Raw genomic sequence first — 16092 nt, forward strand, 5'->3', positions numbered from 1 at the left:
GGTGGCAAAATCTGGCGATAGATTCCCTATAAGCATCAGAGACTTCTAAATAGCTATGATAAGAAGGACTAATATAAGGGAAGGAAGAGGCAGTTTGATATAGAAAACACATTTTGGGGAATAAGTTATTACACAGGGCAGCTACAAAGCTTCTCTTGCTTGGAGGACCCAGAACACCCCATCCATGCACTAAAATTCTATAATCCATAATCTCACCTGTGGAGGCGCTGTGGGGAATTTAACTAGTTGCTGCCAGTTTCCAGGACAAATTAGAACTAATTACAGGAGGACAAAGCAGAACTCATACAATGATGGCCACTTGACAGTATTACCGCTAAGTCAGACTGGTAGGTTTTGCAGACACTCTACAAATCTAAACAGAACTAACAGGAGATCTCGGCCATTTTGATCACTTTATGCGGATGACAGCACTGAGCTTTGAAAATTAGTTAAAATAAAGTTATACCATGATTAACAATAAGTTTGTTTGAAACACGTAGGTTTGGTCTAGTCCACACCACTATGCTAATGTCTGCATTCATTGCATGGTTTTTTTTTTTAAAGATTTTTTAATAAAGAAGAAATTTTACACTGTGAAATGCTAGATCATGTGCAATTTGGATGATACCCTGCAAATGGATCTCGGTTTACATTTTGCAAAGACGTTGGGCCCTTGACTTTCTGGAGGACCTTTGGGAGGTCTTTGTATAGCCATGAAGGGGCAAACATAAATTGTGCAATCTATGCAGCTGCACAGGGGCCTAAGTAGTAAAGGGGCCCACGTCGATCTATGACACCACGTGCACAATGATGAGCTATCGGACTGCAAAGGGTCACTCTACTGTTCTTGCACAGAGGCCTTCTCCTGCCTCTGACCAAGTGCTTAGGACATATGTAGGAATATCAAAAATGGTTTAATTTTATTTTTAAATGTTAAAAGCACAGTACGCTCCATGGGGGGAGTGGGGGGATCTATATGTGTACCCAAAATTCCCTAACAAGGTTTCATACAGTCATCGTGAAGCAAAAAAAAGTCGTGGGAACAACTTTAGGCTTCAAGGCCAATCAAAACTGTTGAGGTCCTGAAGGGGCTATAATAAACGTGCCAACTTTCATGCCAGCCCTTTAACTTTTTTTTTATCCCAAGCTCCTTTTTTAGGCCACCTGCTCTACTTCTCTTCTACCTCTTCCACATGAGAAGCCCATTCAGAATCTGGAATCATCAATTGTTTATCCTTAATAATGTGAAGACAGACTGTATAAATTTTTTCTTTCAAGGCGTTCTTTCAGTTATGAGCGTAGTCGACAAGCACAGGAACAATACCCTCTCGATCACGATTCAACATCTTTTTCCATAGTTCAAGGATACATCACATTAAAATAATAAAAAAAAAAAATCTGTATAGTAGGGTTCAAATAATGCAAGGACACGTCGTGTAATACTCCTGCAGTATGGGGGGATAAAGATTACAACACAATATCTGAAGGATCGCCACGTCAGGTCCATTCTGTGGGAGAAAGCGGAAAGGATGAGCAATGAGAACGGGAGAATGATTCAACATCGCACAGAAACCAGACGGGGCCAGAGCAGTAAACCGCACACACACTCGCCACAATAAGGAACTGCTCCTGTTTGGGAAGTAAAAATAGACGGATGATCAAGATTAATCGAGCCATCACCAGTGCTGAGAAAGAAGGAGAAGGAGGCAGCTTTACGTTCTGTCTATCGCATAAGAAGACACTGCTTATTTAGAAGCGCTTTTATGGATGGCTCAGGACGATGAGACAAGATGTGACCACTGCTTATAATAAAAGGAGAAAAACATTAAACTTTTACAAAACTTTATGAATACACCTAACAGATTTCTGGACATCATGAAGGATGGGTCAATCTCGATTATTGGCAAATCGCTCAATTAGTCTACAAATACCCAAGACAACCAACAACTCATCCTTAACCATCCGTCATCATCTAACATTACAACATTCACCAGCTCTAGTGAAAAATCATTCAGAGTCCATCAAGCATGCCATCCAAAAGATTTTAGTTTCTAGAAGTAGCTTAGGGTCATTGAACCATGAGCAAATATGAAGTCATTTATGACCCATTTCCTAGAAGCGATGAACCAGACACAAACCCAAGATGTTACTTTGGTAGAAGATAAGATCACAAAATAACAGCTTTGTAGACTGGTCACCATGTTGAGTTGACTGTTCGAGTAAGGGTAACCAGTAGTGAGGAGCGAGCACTAAAATGCTCGGGTGCTCGAAGCTCGGGTCGAGCACATTGGAATAATCGGGTGCTCGACCCGAGTAACGAGCCCAATGTAAGTCTATGGGAAACTCGAGCATTTTTCTGGCTATCCCCCCCGGTGGTCTGCAGAAGGTCAAAAATTGCCCAAATCGATGGGAACAGTGCTCAATTAAACGTCAGGCAGGAAGAATATATAGACAGGCAGGCAGGGTATATAGGAGGGTGCATGAAAAACATAGCAGTTCACTTGGAACACACTAGTGCCCTCTGATTTTCATGCACCCGTCTCTTTAAAAAAGCCGGCCGGCAATTCATCATCGGTACCCGACAATTTAGAACAGAAAGAATAGAGCATCACACATAGATTAGATAGATAGAAACATGTCAGTCACATATATAATAAGTACAGTGATAGTGTTGGTTACTGTACTTGTCATTTAGTGTTAAAATAAAGGATTTATTAAAAAAAAAATTGGCGTGGGGTTCCCCGTAATTTTAGTCTCTAGCGGAGGTTAAGCAGACGGCTAGGGCAGATGTTTGAAGCCTGGGAAGGGGGTAATACCCACGGAGCTTCCCAGGCTACTAATATCAGCCCCCAGCTGAATACCTAGCCTTTACTAGCTATTAAAATGGGGGACCCAAAAAAAATGATGTGGGGTCCCCCCTATTTTAATAGCTAGCAAAGGCTAGGCAGACAGCTGGGGGCTGATATTAATAGCGCAGGAAGGGTACCATGAATATTGGCCCCCTCCCAGGCTAGAAACACCAGCAGTCAGCCGCCCCAGAAATGGCGCATCCATAGGATGTGCCAATTCTGGCACTTAGCCTCGCTCTTCCCACTGCCCTGTAGTGGTGGCAGTGGGGTTATAGGGTTGGGGTTGATGTCAGCTTATAATGCCAGCTGACATCAAGCCCAGGTTAGTAATGGAGAGGCATCTATAAGACACTCCCATTACTAACCCCATAGTCAAAGTTAAAAAAAAAACACAAACACCCAGAATAAAGTCCTTTAATTGAAATAAAGACACATTCCTTTAATGTTCTAAATTAAACCATACTTACCGTATAGACACTGCAGAGTGCAGGCATGCTTGCGCTCTGCAGTGTCTCTGAAGGATGACAGGAAGGATGTCTTTATTTCAATTAAAGGACTTTATTCTGGGTGTTGTGTTTTTTTTAAATACTTTACTAGAAATTCATGGCGGTCATGTCTAATATTGGCGTGACCCCATGAATTTCGGGCTTAGGGCCAGCTGATAATACCAAGCTGGCCCTGACCCCTTTATTACCCAGTGAGCCACCGCACCAGGGCCCTGGATGAGTTGGGTACAGCGCCAGAAAATGGCGCTTCTATGAACGCGCCATTTTCTGGGGTGGCTGCGGACTGCAATTCGCAGCAGGGGGGGGGGGGGGGGGGGCGCAGAAAGCTTGGGCCACCCTGTGCTGCGGATTCCAGCTCCCAGCTGCTTAGTTGTACCTGGCTGGACACAAAAATAGGGAGAAGCCCCACGTCAATTTTTTTTTAATTATTTCATGAAATTCATGAAATAATTAAAAAAAGGGCTTCCCTGTAATTTTGTTTCCAGCCAGGTACAAATAGGCATCTGGGGGTTGGGGGCAGCCCGTTCCTGCCTGCTGTACCTGGCTGGACACAAAAATATGGCGAAGGCCACGTCAAATTTTTGGTGAAAAATTCATAATTTAAAAAAAAAAAAAAAACACATTTAGGGACTGCAGCTTTATTAACCCCTCCACTTGAGGGGGTAATAAAGATGCAGTCCCTAATTTATTTTTTTTTTAAATTAATTTTTCCAAAAAATTTTGACATGGGCTTCGCCATATTTTTGTAAGCCAGCCAGGTACAGCATCCAGGAACGGGCAGCCCCCAACCCCCAGCTGCCTATTTGTACCTGGCCGGACACAACAATATGTTACAGATCAGTGAAACTTTGTACAGAGATGTAAGATTTATTGCAAACATCAGTAAGTTAGTCAACTAGCCTTAAAGAAGTTGTCCACTACTTTATTTCCCCCCTCCCAATGTATTCCCCCGGGGCCCCTAAGACTTCTTGTAAATACCTTCTGTTGCTGATAATGCCTATGAGCGGCGCTATCGATGGCCGCTCAGAGGCATCACGTGACCCCGCGCTGACGTCACGACAAGCGAGGCGTGACTCAGTGCTGGGGTCCCCGCGGTGGCTGCTGGGTTGTGGGCGGGGTTACCCCCGCATCACCCCCAGCATCCACTGCGCGCTTTCCCAATGAATGGGGAGAGGCAGAGAGCGCGGTGGATGCCAGGTGTGACGCGGGGGGGGGGGGGGGGTAACCCCGCCCACAGCCTGGCATCCACTATGGAATCCACTAAAGCTCCCTCCATCCCCTATACACCTCAGAGGGCTGTCAGCTAGCAGCCTTCTCGGCCACTTTTCCCACACACAGGAGCAGTCGCTCTACTGAGCGCTCCTGTGTTTGCCAAAGATGTCTAGCAGTGGCTCTCTCAAGGAAGAGACTTATTTCGGGAAAAACGAAAGGATCGCTAGTCCAAAATCGGACATTAGGTACCTATACACATTAGACTGTTGGCCGAACCAGTCAACGTTAGTCTAATGTGTGAAGGGCTAAAAATCGAAAAGCTATGAAATGTTTAACTTGTCTTAGTGTTTTGGCAAATAAGATTTCTTGTCAGGCAAGTTAGGTCTTGCTTTGTATGTAAAAGTCACATTGAGGTCTTGTCTGAATAGGTGTCAAAATAAATCTAAAACCTTTTGGCCTAGTCAAGATTCCAGATTTCTTACAATGAGAAAATAAGCATCTAAAACAACAAATATTGTAGGTGTACACCATGAATTAAAAACTTTTTTTTTGGCGGGGGGTGGGGGAGTAAGAGAGCAATTAGGACAAAAAGATATTTGATTACGCAATTGGTCAACATCAACTAAGCTTGATGCGATTTAAGGGTGGTTAACGACTGTTGTTTTCAGTGCCTCTATCTACAATGGTCGGCTGCCTCACTTACCAAGTTCTTTAGAGCCTTGGCTTTCACTGGCCAATTCTCCCATTTTTACCAGGGCATCAAAGTAACCTTTTGCTGCAAACGTTACACCTAAAAAAGGAAAATAAAAGAAACATTTTCATATGTTTAAAATGATAGAACATGCCAGCAAAACATCGAGGGAACCACCACCATTACCACCGCCATCCACTGTTTCAATAACCTTTGTACAATTTGTTCTGTATCTGGCCAGAGACATTTGATGCAATAATGGATACAAGAAGGGCGTAAAATAATTTCAAACGATCAACCCACTCATTCTTTACCAGTTGGTAAAGAATGACTGGGTGATCACAACTGATCTTTACTGTTTCCATTGCCCTATATCGTAGGTCTAGGACATCCTTGAAGGTCACAGTCCTCCTTGATTGGTCTTCTTTGGGCTACCAGACCTGCGACTAGTATCTCTGGCCAGCACAAGTCTAAGCTGCTTAAAAGACAGCATGGGACAAAATCTGAAATAAAGATTAAAATCAACATTTCCAGCCAACACAACACTTTTTCTAGCCAGCTAAAGCAATATGTGCATTCGAGGTTACAAGAAACTCCATAATGTGTTATTAGCAATAGTTAATATGGTAAATTAAACTGGAACATAGAGAAAGAAGTCTTATTTGTTGGGCTCATCTAAAATCTCGGCAAAACAAAAGTTTTTGGTAAAGGAGAGGAAGGTCGGTAGCTCAAAGAAGCACTCCTCCTCCCATCAAAGTTTTTTCTTTTAATATATTGCAGTCATCATATTATATAGAACTGTGTACTTACAATTGCTTATTTTGCCTTTCTACCCAGTTAATTTGTCTCTTTTCCATTAGGTCTATGACATCACATGATTAAAAACGGACTAGCTGAATCCTTCTAAGCTCTATGTAAAAAAAGGAGGTCCATTTTCCCTGCATGAGTCACAGATCACTGCAAAAGTCCCTGGCTGGGGGGAGGGGATAGGGAGCAGCTGGGTCAAGAGTTGAAGAGGGGCATGATTTCTGCAGGGACAGGAGACTTCATGCGTCTACATAGAGCAGAGAAAAGAATTAACTGGGTAGAAAGGCAAAATGAGAAATTGTAAGTACAGAGTGCTATATAATATGATGATTGCAATATATTAAGAGGATAAAAACTTTGATGGGCTTAACTTCTATAGGGCCCCATACACATTTGACTAATGTCGGCCAAATCAGATATTGATGGGTTCAACTGATAGTCTAATGTGTATGGGGGTGCCTGACAATTGTTTGTTGGGAAGATGTTAAATCGGGCAGGTCTGATAGGATTGTTCTCAGATAAGCCGCTGGCTGACATGCAAGTCGGCGGCTTTCTCCTAGAGAATACAGGAGGACCCCACGAAAAAAGCACTCCCTGGTATGGGATAGTCGACTGAACCATCGTTTGGCCAGCTTTAATATCTGGTTCTTCTTTAACTGAAAACGAGATCCACGTACCCTCACATAGCAAAAAATGTAAGGAAGTCTGATGGAAATGGACCACCATTTTCAGAACAGTCTCAATCATTTAACGTCTAGGCTTAGCGACCTCTGAAAGTTCACAAATAACAAAAGCCTTTCAATTGTTCCGTTAGAAATTTCCAAAATAAAAAAAATTCATCACTTGTTCAGTACCCGTTAATCGACGTTTGTAAGCAAAGTAAACCCTACTTAAAGAAGCACTCCTCCCAACAAAGTTTTTATCCTCTTAATATATTGCAGTCATCATATTATATGGCGCTGTGTACTAACAATTGCTCATTTTGCCTTTCTACCCAGCTAATGCTTCTCTTTGCTCTGCTCTATGTAGAAACAGGAAGTCTCTTTTTCCTGCATGAGTCATCCCCTTCTTCACATCCTGACCCAGCTGCTGCCCCCTCCCCCCTAGCCAAGGACTATTGCAGTGACTGATGAGTCATGCAGAAAAAAAAGAGACTTCCTGTTTCTACATGGAGCTTAGAAGAAGGATTCAACTATTCTGTTTTTAATCAGCTGATGCCATAGACCTAATGGAAAAGAGAATAGTTAACTGGGTAGAAGAAAAAAGTGAGCAATTGTAAGTACATATTGCTGTATAATATGATGACTGCAATATATTAAGAGGATAAAAATGTTGATGTCTGTACTTCTTTAAAGAAATGATGCCAAAGTGACCCCAAAGATATAACCAACTGTATGGTCCTTGGGTGCTGTTCTTTACATCTTTAGAGATGCGGTTTGTGCCCTCTGGGGTTCATGTGTTATGGGTTAAAACTATACAATAGTAATGCCATCGTTTTAAAAAGGTACAGATACAGACCAGTGACATTTCTGGTTATGCACAATATTAGTGTTGCATAAAGCCGCCAAAACCCAACATTAAAGTTACCATTACTAACTTTTTATTCTTGAACAGCACAAATCCCTCATCTTTTTTTTTATTTAAGCAGAGGTCACAGACTATATTAAAAAAAAAAAAAAAATTAAGCAGATCTAAGGAAAGTTTTTTTGTTTTGTCCTTGACACACAAATTTGGTATATTCTATCAATCATCTAGAATAAATATATATATGGAGGAGATGGAACAGGAAAATTAACAGATGGGTCCTTCAAAATCTTACAGATTCTAGGATTCAGCAGAACAAAATAGAAACATAGTAACAAGTCACATAACTTGCCATATATCAAACAAACATATACAGCCTACAGAAGACAAATGTCCACAGTGATAATTTTAGCAAACTATTTAAAAAAATATATCAACACGAGAGCCCTGCAACGGTCACATGTGACAACATGCGATCACAGAGACTGGTGGGGCACCAGGGAAGAGTTGATGAAGAAGTGCCTGGGAAATCAAATTCAGAGGCTCCTCACCTCCCCTACTCTGCTCTACCTGACAAAAAAAACACAACCTCCTTCTGTTTCCACCTGTCACCTTGCAGAAACGGATGATGATTGATGATTATTCAATCTTAGTGACCACATGTCCTTCATCTATCAGAAATGCCGCACCAAAAAACATTAACACTAAACTACTAGTAAGTAACCAATAGTGGGAAAGGAAGGAACTTCTCCCACCCTTGAAACATACTATACACAATTTGTTTTGATGGTTTGCTGGGAAGTGTACAGTAGTTGATGGTGGAAACATCAGAAAGGGAGGAAGTAGCCAACTTCTCCTCCAGCTTGGCTAGCAATACAACTGGAAAACTGGGACATTACTACACCAAGATTGCATGTATTGGGTTCTATATGAAGCTACACTTTTATATAAAACAAAATAAAAAAATATTTGTTTTATGAGTGTCTAGTAAGTACAATTATGTATTGATATTTTCAAATAACCTTACTCCTTCCCCCATCCACATAAATCAACACCTTTCCCCCATTTCTTTCAACAGATACCCCAAATGGGTCGCTCTGGATCATGCACAGTTTGTAATTCTGTAGCATTGTTGTAAAATCACCCACATTGCTCCACAAACCTATTTTTCGGTTTCAAGGTAGTGCAATTCTAGAAGACATCGAGGTCTATCACCTCATGTACTTAGCATCTGTCATCGCCACCAGATACCTGGGACACTTTGCTTTGCCCCCAACTCACTTCCCAAGAGTACAAAAAGTTCTTGCTACCACATTTTCCTCCTAAGTTTTTTTTTTTTTGGGCGTTCCTCTGTCATTTAACTCAAACAGGTTCCATGATATCAGCTAGTTGCTCCGACACAAGTCTTAGCTGTAGGAATTACAAAAATTTGCATTTGCTCTATGTAGTGAACCCTTAATTTAGAGTTAGGATTTACACAAATTCTAGACGATTAAACACAAACTAAAAATGTGCAGAAAACAAACCATGATACATGGACATCTGATACATGTGGGTCACACATTCATGCCATTAAAAACATACAATGTCATACAACATCCAAATCACCACTGTGGGGACTTTTTCCTTAGGATCGGTGGAGGCTCCAGAGGTTGGACCCCTTAAAGTCATGAAAAGATGGCGAATTGTAGAAAGGCGGGGGTTACCGTGGCGGAAACAGATGGAAGAGGGCAAGAACAGACTATGAGCCCCTGTGTCACTGAAGCTGCTTGATGGCAGTAGTGGCCCCCTTACTGTTGGGCCCCTGTGCAGCTGCACAAGTTGCACCAATGATATATCTGCCCCTGGATAACCTATAAGCTGGAGAGAAGCTGCAGAAACAGCGTCCCCTCTCCTCCTCCCGTAAACTAAAACGCTGGCAAATCTGATGTAATAATGAGACCACATAGAACACACGGCGTTATATATACACGGCTCAAAAAAATAAAGGGAACACTCAAATAACACATCCTAGACCTGAATGAATGAAATATTCTCATTCAATACTTTATTCTGTACAAAGTTGAATGTGCTGACAACAAAATCACACAAAAATCATCAATGGAAATCAAATTTATGAACCAATGGAGGCCTGGATTTGGAGTCATCCCCAAAATTAAAGTGGAAAAACACACTACAGGCTGATCCAACTTTGATGTAATGTCCTTAAAACAAGTCAAAATGAGGCTCCGTATTGTGTGTGGCCTCCACGTGCCTGTATGACCTCCCTACAATGCCTGGGCATGCTCCTGATGAGGTTGCAGATGGTCTCCTGTGGGATCTCCTCCCAGACCTGGACTAAAGCATCCGCCAAGTCCTGGACAGTCTGTGGTGCAACGTGACGTAGGTGGATGGAGCGACACATTATGTCCCAGATGTGCTCAATCAGATTCAGGTCTGGGGAACGGGTGGGCCAGTCCATAGCTTCAATGCCTTCATCTTGCAGGAACTGCTGACACACTCCAGCCACATGAGGTCTAGCATTATCCTGCATTAGGAGGAACCCAGGGCCAACCGCCCCAGCATATGGTCTCACAAGGGGTCTGAGGATCTCACCTCGGTACCTAATGGCAGTCAGGCTACCTCTGGCGAGCACATGGAGGGCTGTGCGGCCCTCCAAAGAAATGCCACCCCACACCTTTACTGACCCACTGCCAAACCAGTCATGCTGAAGGATGTTGCAGGCAGCAGATCGCTCTCCACGGCGTCTCCAGACTCTGTCACGTCTATGACATGTGCTCAGTGTGAACCTGCTTTCATCTGTGAAGAGCACAGGGCGCCAGTGGCGACTTTGCCAGTCCTGGTGTTCTGTGGCAAATGCCAAGCGTTCTGCACGGTGTTGGGCTGTGAGCACAACCCCCATCTGTGGACGTCGGGCCCTCATACCACCCTCATGGAGTCGGTTTCTAACCGTTTGTGCAGACACATGCACATTTGTGGCCTGCTGAAGGTCATTTTGCAGGGCTCTGGCAGTGCTCCTCCTGTTCCTCCTTGCACAAAGGCGGAGGTAGCGGTCCTGCTGCTGGGTTGTTGCCCTCCTACGGCCCCCTCCACGTCTCCTGGTGTACTGGCCTGTCTCCTGGTAGCGCCTCCAGCCTCTGGACACTACGCTGACCGACACAGCAAATCTTCTTGCCACAGCTCGCATTGATGTGCCATCCTGGATGAGCTGCACTACCTGAGCAACTTCTGTGGGTTGTAGAGTCCGTCTCATGCTACCACGAGTGTGAAAGCACAACCAACATTCAAAGGTGACCAAAACATCAGCCAAAAAGCATTGGTACTGAGATGTGGTCTGTGGTCCCCACATGCAGAACCACTCCTTTATTGAGGGTGTCTTGATAATTGCCAATAATTTCCATCTATTGTCTATTCCATTTGCACAACAGCATGTGAAATTGATTGTCAATCAGTGTTGCTTCCTAAGTGGACAGTTTGATTTCACAGAAGTTTGATCTACTTGGAGTTATATTCTGTTTAAGTGTTCCCTTTATTTTTTTGAGCAGTGTATATATTGACTGCAAGACGATTAGCGACAGTGACCAACCATTAACCTCATGTGACAGCTAATACAGAAGAGAGCAGCTGCAGGAGACACCAGAGGTAAGGACAAAAATCACAAAATCCCCAACCACCACCTAAAGGCTCAAAAACATTAGGAAGGCTTTAATGGCAAATACTCTTTTGCAACCATTTAATGTTCCCAAAAAAAGCAACTTTCCATTTAAAATCTCCTACAGTTTTGTGTACACAGCTCCTTTGCAGATCTATACAACATATACCGCAGGGCTATTTGTTAGTCACTTTACTCAGCTCCCTTTACCCTTCCCTTCCAGTAAAGTAGGAAAGGCGGCAGGAAAATGCACTGTTACAGTTGTCTGTTTCCATGGAGACACAGAGCTACACGGAAGCTGTAGGCAAAACAGGATATTTATAAAACAAGACTTTTTGCAAAATAACTTCAAGGAAATAAATACTTGCAAAAGTTTTCATACCCATGCATGTATTGACTACAACTTCTGTGATCCGGTTGCAGTCACAACCATGAGAGACCCATGTGTCTGGCCTAAGACAGCAAGTCATTGCTTCGTTTTATAGCCCGTTTCCATGAGAACAAAACTATACAGCAGGAGACCATGGCAGGATTAAGCACAGGCCGCAGGAGTTGAGAGATTATCTCGGCCGGCACCATGGTCATCACAGTTTGTACACAGCCCCATCAGCCCTTGTGGAGGAAGGAGCGGCAGGTCGCACCCAGGACATTTCCATAGTAAAACCTATTTTTAGGCATCTGTCTCCAATATCAAATGTGAGGAGTCCTGGCCAAGGCCCAGAGAAGAGCAAACAATGTGTCCCATTATGACGCAGGGTGTAGGTTACGGTGGCAGGTACTGTACATATGTAAAAATACTTGAACCAGAGCCTAGAGGCGGAAAGTCTTCACGATGAGAGTCAACTACGCCCAAACAAGAAAACAAACAGGAAACCGAGGAGGCATCACCTGTACAGAGACAGGGTATGCAAATCCTACACCACAGGCCGAGGACGCCGAAAATCAGCACAAGGGACAATGGGTTATGGTTTCTGTTTCCGTTATAAATTTCTGCTTCTTGCTGTGCAGCAAATCAATTTTTTGGGGCTTTTGGCTCTTATTGAGGAGACCAGTTGCAGTCTTAAAGGGAATCTGTCGGCAGGATTTCACCCCCCCAAACTATTTATATGTGCATGTTGCTCTTTTAAAGAGAAGTCCAGCAATACCTTTACATAGCCAGTCTGTTCTTCAGTTACTGAGAAATCAGTGTTTGAATTGATATGCAAATGAGGCTGAAGGGCTATGGTTGATCTGAAACCTCTGTCACTCCAGCTCTATTCCCCGACCAGTGCTGCCTCCTCCTGCTTGACTGACGGCCCCTTTGCCTTAAGTCACACAGTATAAAGGTAGTCCGTGAATTAGGAGGCGGCAGTACTGGGTGGAGAATTGAGCTGGAGTGACAGATCTACAGTCTCATTTGCAAATCAATTCAAGTGCTGATACCTCATCAATTGAGGAACAGACTTGGCCAAGTAAAGGTATTGCTTGACTTCTCTTTGAAAAAGCTACATGCACATATAAATTGTTTGGGGAGTGAAATCCTGCTGACAGATTCCCTTTAAGGTCCATTTACATTGCACAATTATCATGAACAATCATTCCTAGGAACGTACCTATCACCATAATCTTGCAGTGTAAACAAGCCGCCGATCACCTAACAAAATGCTTGCTCGTCGGGTGAAAATGATCTTTTGTGCTGCACAAAAGATCGTTCTCAGCAGCACATCGTCCTGTGTAAACGGGCTGTGTGCTGCTGAAAAATCAATGGTAGACTATGCACACTGAACGATCTATTACAGATAGTTTACCGCGGTCTGCCTGTAGAAACACACAATTAAATGAATGCCAATCAGCAAGCAAGTTGTTGATCGGTGGTCTTTTAGTGCCGCACATTAGGGCGGATGCATTTACAGTAGGAGCGCTCTTTTACCAATAATTGCGCAGAGCAAAGGCTGCCAATCACTCGACAAATTAGCAAAATGTTTATTCATGGGGTGAAAAGATCTTATGGCTTGCTTTAAAAAAAATTATTCTTGACTGAACTTCATCCTGTGTAAATAAGACCTGCGCTACCAAGAGCAATGGCAGCCTATGCGCACAGAAATATTCATCACTGATCATTCTGTGCACATGGTTGGCATTACTAAAAGGGCTATTAAATGACAATCGGGAAAACTTGTAGTCCATCAATGGTTGTTTAATACCGCAGATCAGTTGGTGTAAACTCAGCCCTAAAGGCAGTGCTCCATTAAAAATATAATGTAAATTGTATATAATAAAATATAATTACATAAAATATGTATAATATATATATAATTATAATACATATACAGATAGAAATCTGTCTCTCAGAAAGAAGAAAATGTACTAGTGTCAAGTATGCTATTGGAGGTGGTTACCCTACAAGTCCATGTCTAACCCTTTACCAAGCTTTGCCACATGGCCATGAAGATTAGCCAAGTCACAAAATGTTTTATGGCACAAACGTGCCAAGTGTCCATTTTTTGGAGCGGCAGTCCCTCCTTGTGACTTATCGTTATGCCCCAAGTCCTAATCACAGAGAGCCCCTGTATGGAGCCCCTGTCTTAGATCGAGCCCTTTAAAAAAGGTCCTGCATTTTTACATTCATAGGATATATTATAAATGTCTGTATTTCTTTAAGATTGTGATTTGGAGAAAAAAAAAATTAACAAATCAGATTTAAACAAGTAGGTAATTTTCAGACAATACATTCCCTTAAAGAGATTAGTCAATTTATTTTTAAGTAATTTTTTTTATAAGAACGAATAAATCTGATTAATAAGTAGTAGGAGATGAAAGGAATTATCTCCTAGCTGTCAAACTAAATTTCCCCCTTCTTTGTGGTCAGCGCAGTGACCATTCACCTCTACACTGGAAGTTTTACATATAGACCATGCCCTAGATCTGCCACGTTTTACATTTCATGGTTCGGCAACATGCCCCCAGCAGGCCGTCCATCTCAGATGACCTGCCGAGTCCCCCAGCAGGCCGCCCAGTCTCAGATGACCTGCCCAGTCCCCCAGCAGGCCACCTAGTCTCAGATGAGCCGCCGAGTACCCCCAGCAGGCCACCCAGTCTCAGATCAGCTGCCAAGTCCCCTAGCAGGCCACCCAGTCTCAGATGAGCCGCCGAGTCCCCAAGCAGGCCAAATCAGTTTTGGATGACCCCCATGTCCCCCAGCAGCCCCGAGAAGGCCATCCAATCTTAGATGACCCGCACCGCCCATCAGGCTGACCAAGTCACGGATTACAAGCGCCACCAGCAGGTACGGAGAAAAAAAATGGGCACAAGGAAGCTTGATAGCACTTTACCATATACATTAGAAAAATTAAAGGTTATCAGATTTTTGTAAAAATTAAGTTCAGGTAGTGAACTTTTCTGAATAACACTTTTTGGTGGGAGTAATGGACAGAGACCCTTGTAACTGGTTAAATAAAAGGGACATATGGAAATGTGAGTAACTATGTAATAGCAATGCCACCATTTCCATTATTTCCCCCCCAATGTCTGCGTAGGTTGTAGAGTTTAATTCTGTCTGGTTTGTCAGTATGTCTGCACCCACACAATCCACCTGGGTAGGTGACTTATGTACAGGGGACCGTTCTGCTAATCTACACAGCGCTAAAGACTCCAATAAGCCAGCTCTGCGTAATCCTCATCATCCTCAGTCTATAGAGGTAACGCGCCAGTTGTAGAGGTCTGTTCTATACCGTGTATTACCGAAATAAGTGAGATGCAGAATGACTCAGGACTGAAATGGAGGAAAGGGGGGGACAACCAGTAACATGTGCTTCCACCTTTGATTAACATGGTGTCCAAAATTAATACATGCACAATCCAGAAGTCGAGTAGTATGTCCATAAAGCTTATGCTTTTTACTGGTCTCTACTTCATTTTAAAGGATACCTGTCACTTGCCTTTAATATGTAATTTTAACCTTTTCTTCTCCCGATTCCGGCATTGTTTTCCTTTTATTCCTGCGCCTCTCCAATCCAGACATATGGCCTTTTTTTCCTGTACAGAAAAAATCCAGCCTTTTTGTCAAGTGGGCATGGTCCTCAACTTCAATATGAGAGTCTTCTATAGGACTACACCCAATTGTACAAAGACTAGACTTATACACAAGAAAGACTGGGCCATATCTCAGGAATGGAGAGGAGAAGAAACTAAGGAAAAACAATGTTCGTTTTAGGGGAACTGCGGCATTTACACCAGAAAATTATTATTATTAATAGTAAAATATATGGCAAATAACAGGTCCTCCAAGTCTCCTGAAAAAAAAAAATGATATTAAAACTGTCACCAAGCTGCTGTTGACTGACCCTGTACATTTTACCAGTCCCTGTTTAGCATTTGGGGAGCATAATGTGACTGTCTGTGGATCTGACTGGCCTATTAATCCACCATATAAGAATTTTATAGGAAAAAAATATTGATATCACAAATGCAAAAATGAAAGGGCAACAATGGCATTTATTCAGGCACAGCGGCTCATCCGTATGCGTGGCTGTTCCTTGTCCAGAGACTGGTTTGAAGACCCATTACACATTGTTGGCCGATCCTCAGGTCCATATGCTAGGGAAGCCCTTTAAAGCCAGTTTCACATGAGCGTAACACGGGTGCATACCAGCACCTATGATGCTGTTAGATCAGGACATTCAACCCACAATCAGGCAGTTACAATACACCCGTGTGAAAACTAGCCTTATGGAAAGCATCACTCAGCCAGACTCCAATGGAAAAGGTCTCGGTATCAGTATGAAATAAAAACTAACAAGGTCCATCAACAACCTTATTGCTGACAGTTTCCAAGTAGTAAAAACTGGAAACTTAGAGAGAAAAAAATAAGCA

The 16092-nt window shown here is 42.8% G+C and overlaps 1 protein-coding gene across 5 annotated transcripts in view; it reads right to left on the reverse strand.

The window, feature by feature from the left end:
* The window catches only part of BAIAP2 (BAR/IMD domain containing adaptor protein 2), a 130333-nt gene that overhangs the window by 70817 nt on the left and 43424 nt on the right, over positions 1-16092 (reverse strand). For all 5 annotated transcript variants that reach the window (XR_012321988.1, XM_073682594.1, XM_073682595.1 and 2 more), the window contains exon 3: positions 5271-5357. Coding sequence is in view for 4 of the 5 variants with exons in the window: in XM_073682594.1 (XP_073538695.1) it covers positions 5271-5357 (87 nt within the window). In the remaining variant the exon portion in view is untranslated. The remainder of the gene's footprint in view (positions 1-5270; positions 5358-16092) is intronic.

This window comes from Phyllobates terribilis, unplaced genomic scaffold (genome assembly GCF_046119375.1).
Source record: "Phyllobates terribilis strain yellow unplaced genomic scaffold, ASM4611937v1 Scaffold_5__5_contigs__length_657084704, whole genome shotgun sequence".
NCBI classification, from domain to species: Eukaryota; Metazoa; Chordata; class Amphibia; order Anura; family Dendrobatidae; genus Phyllobates; species Phyllobates terribilis.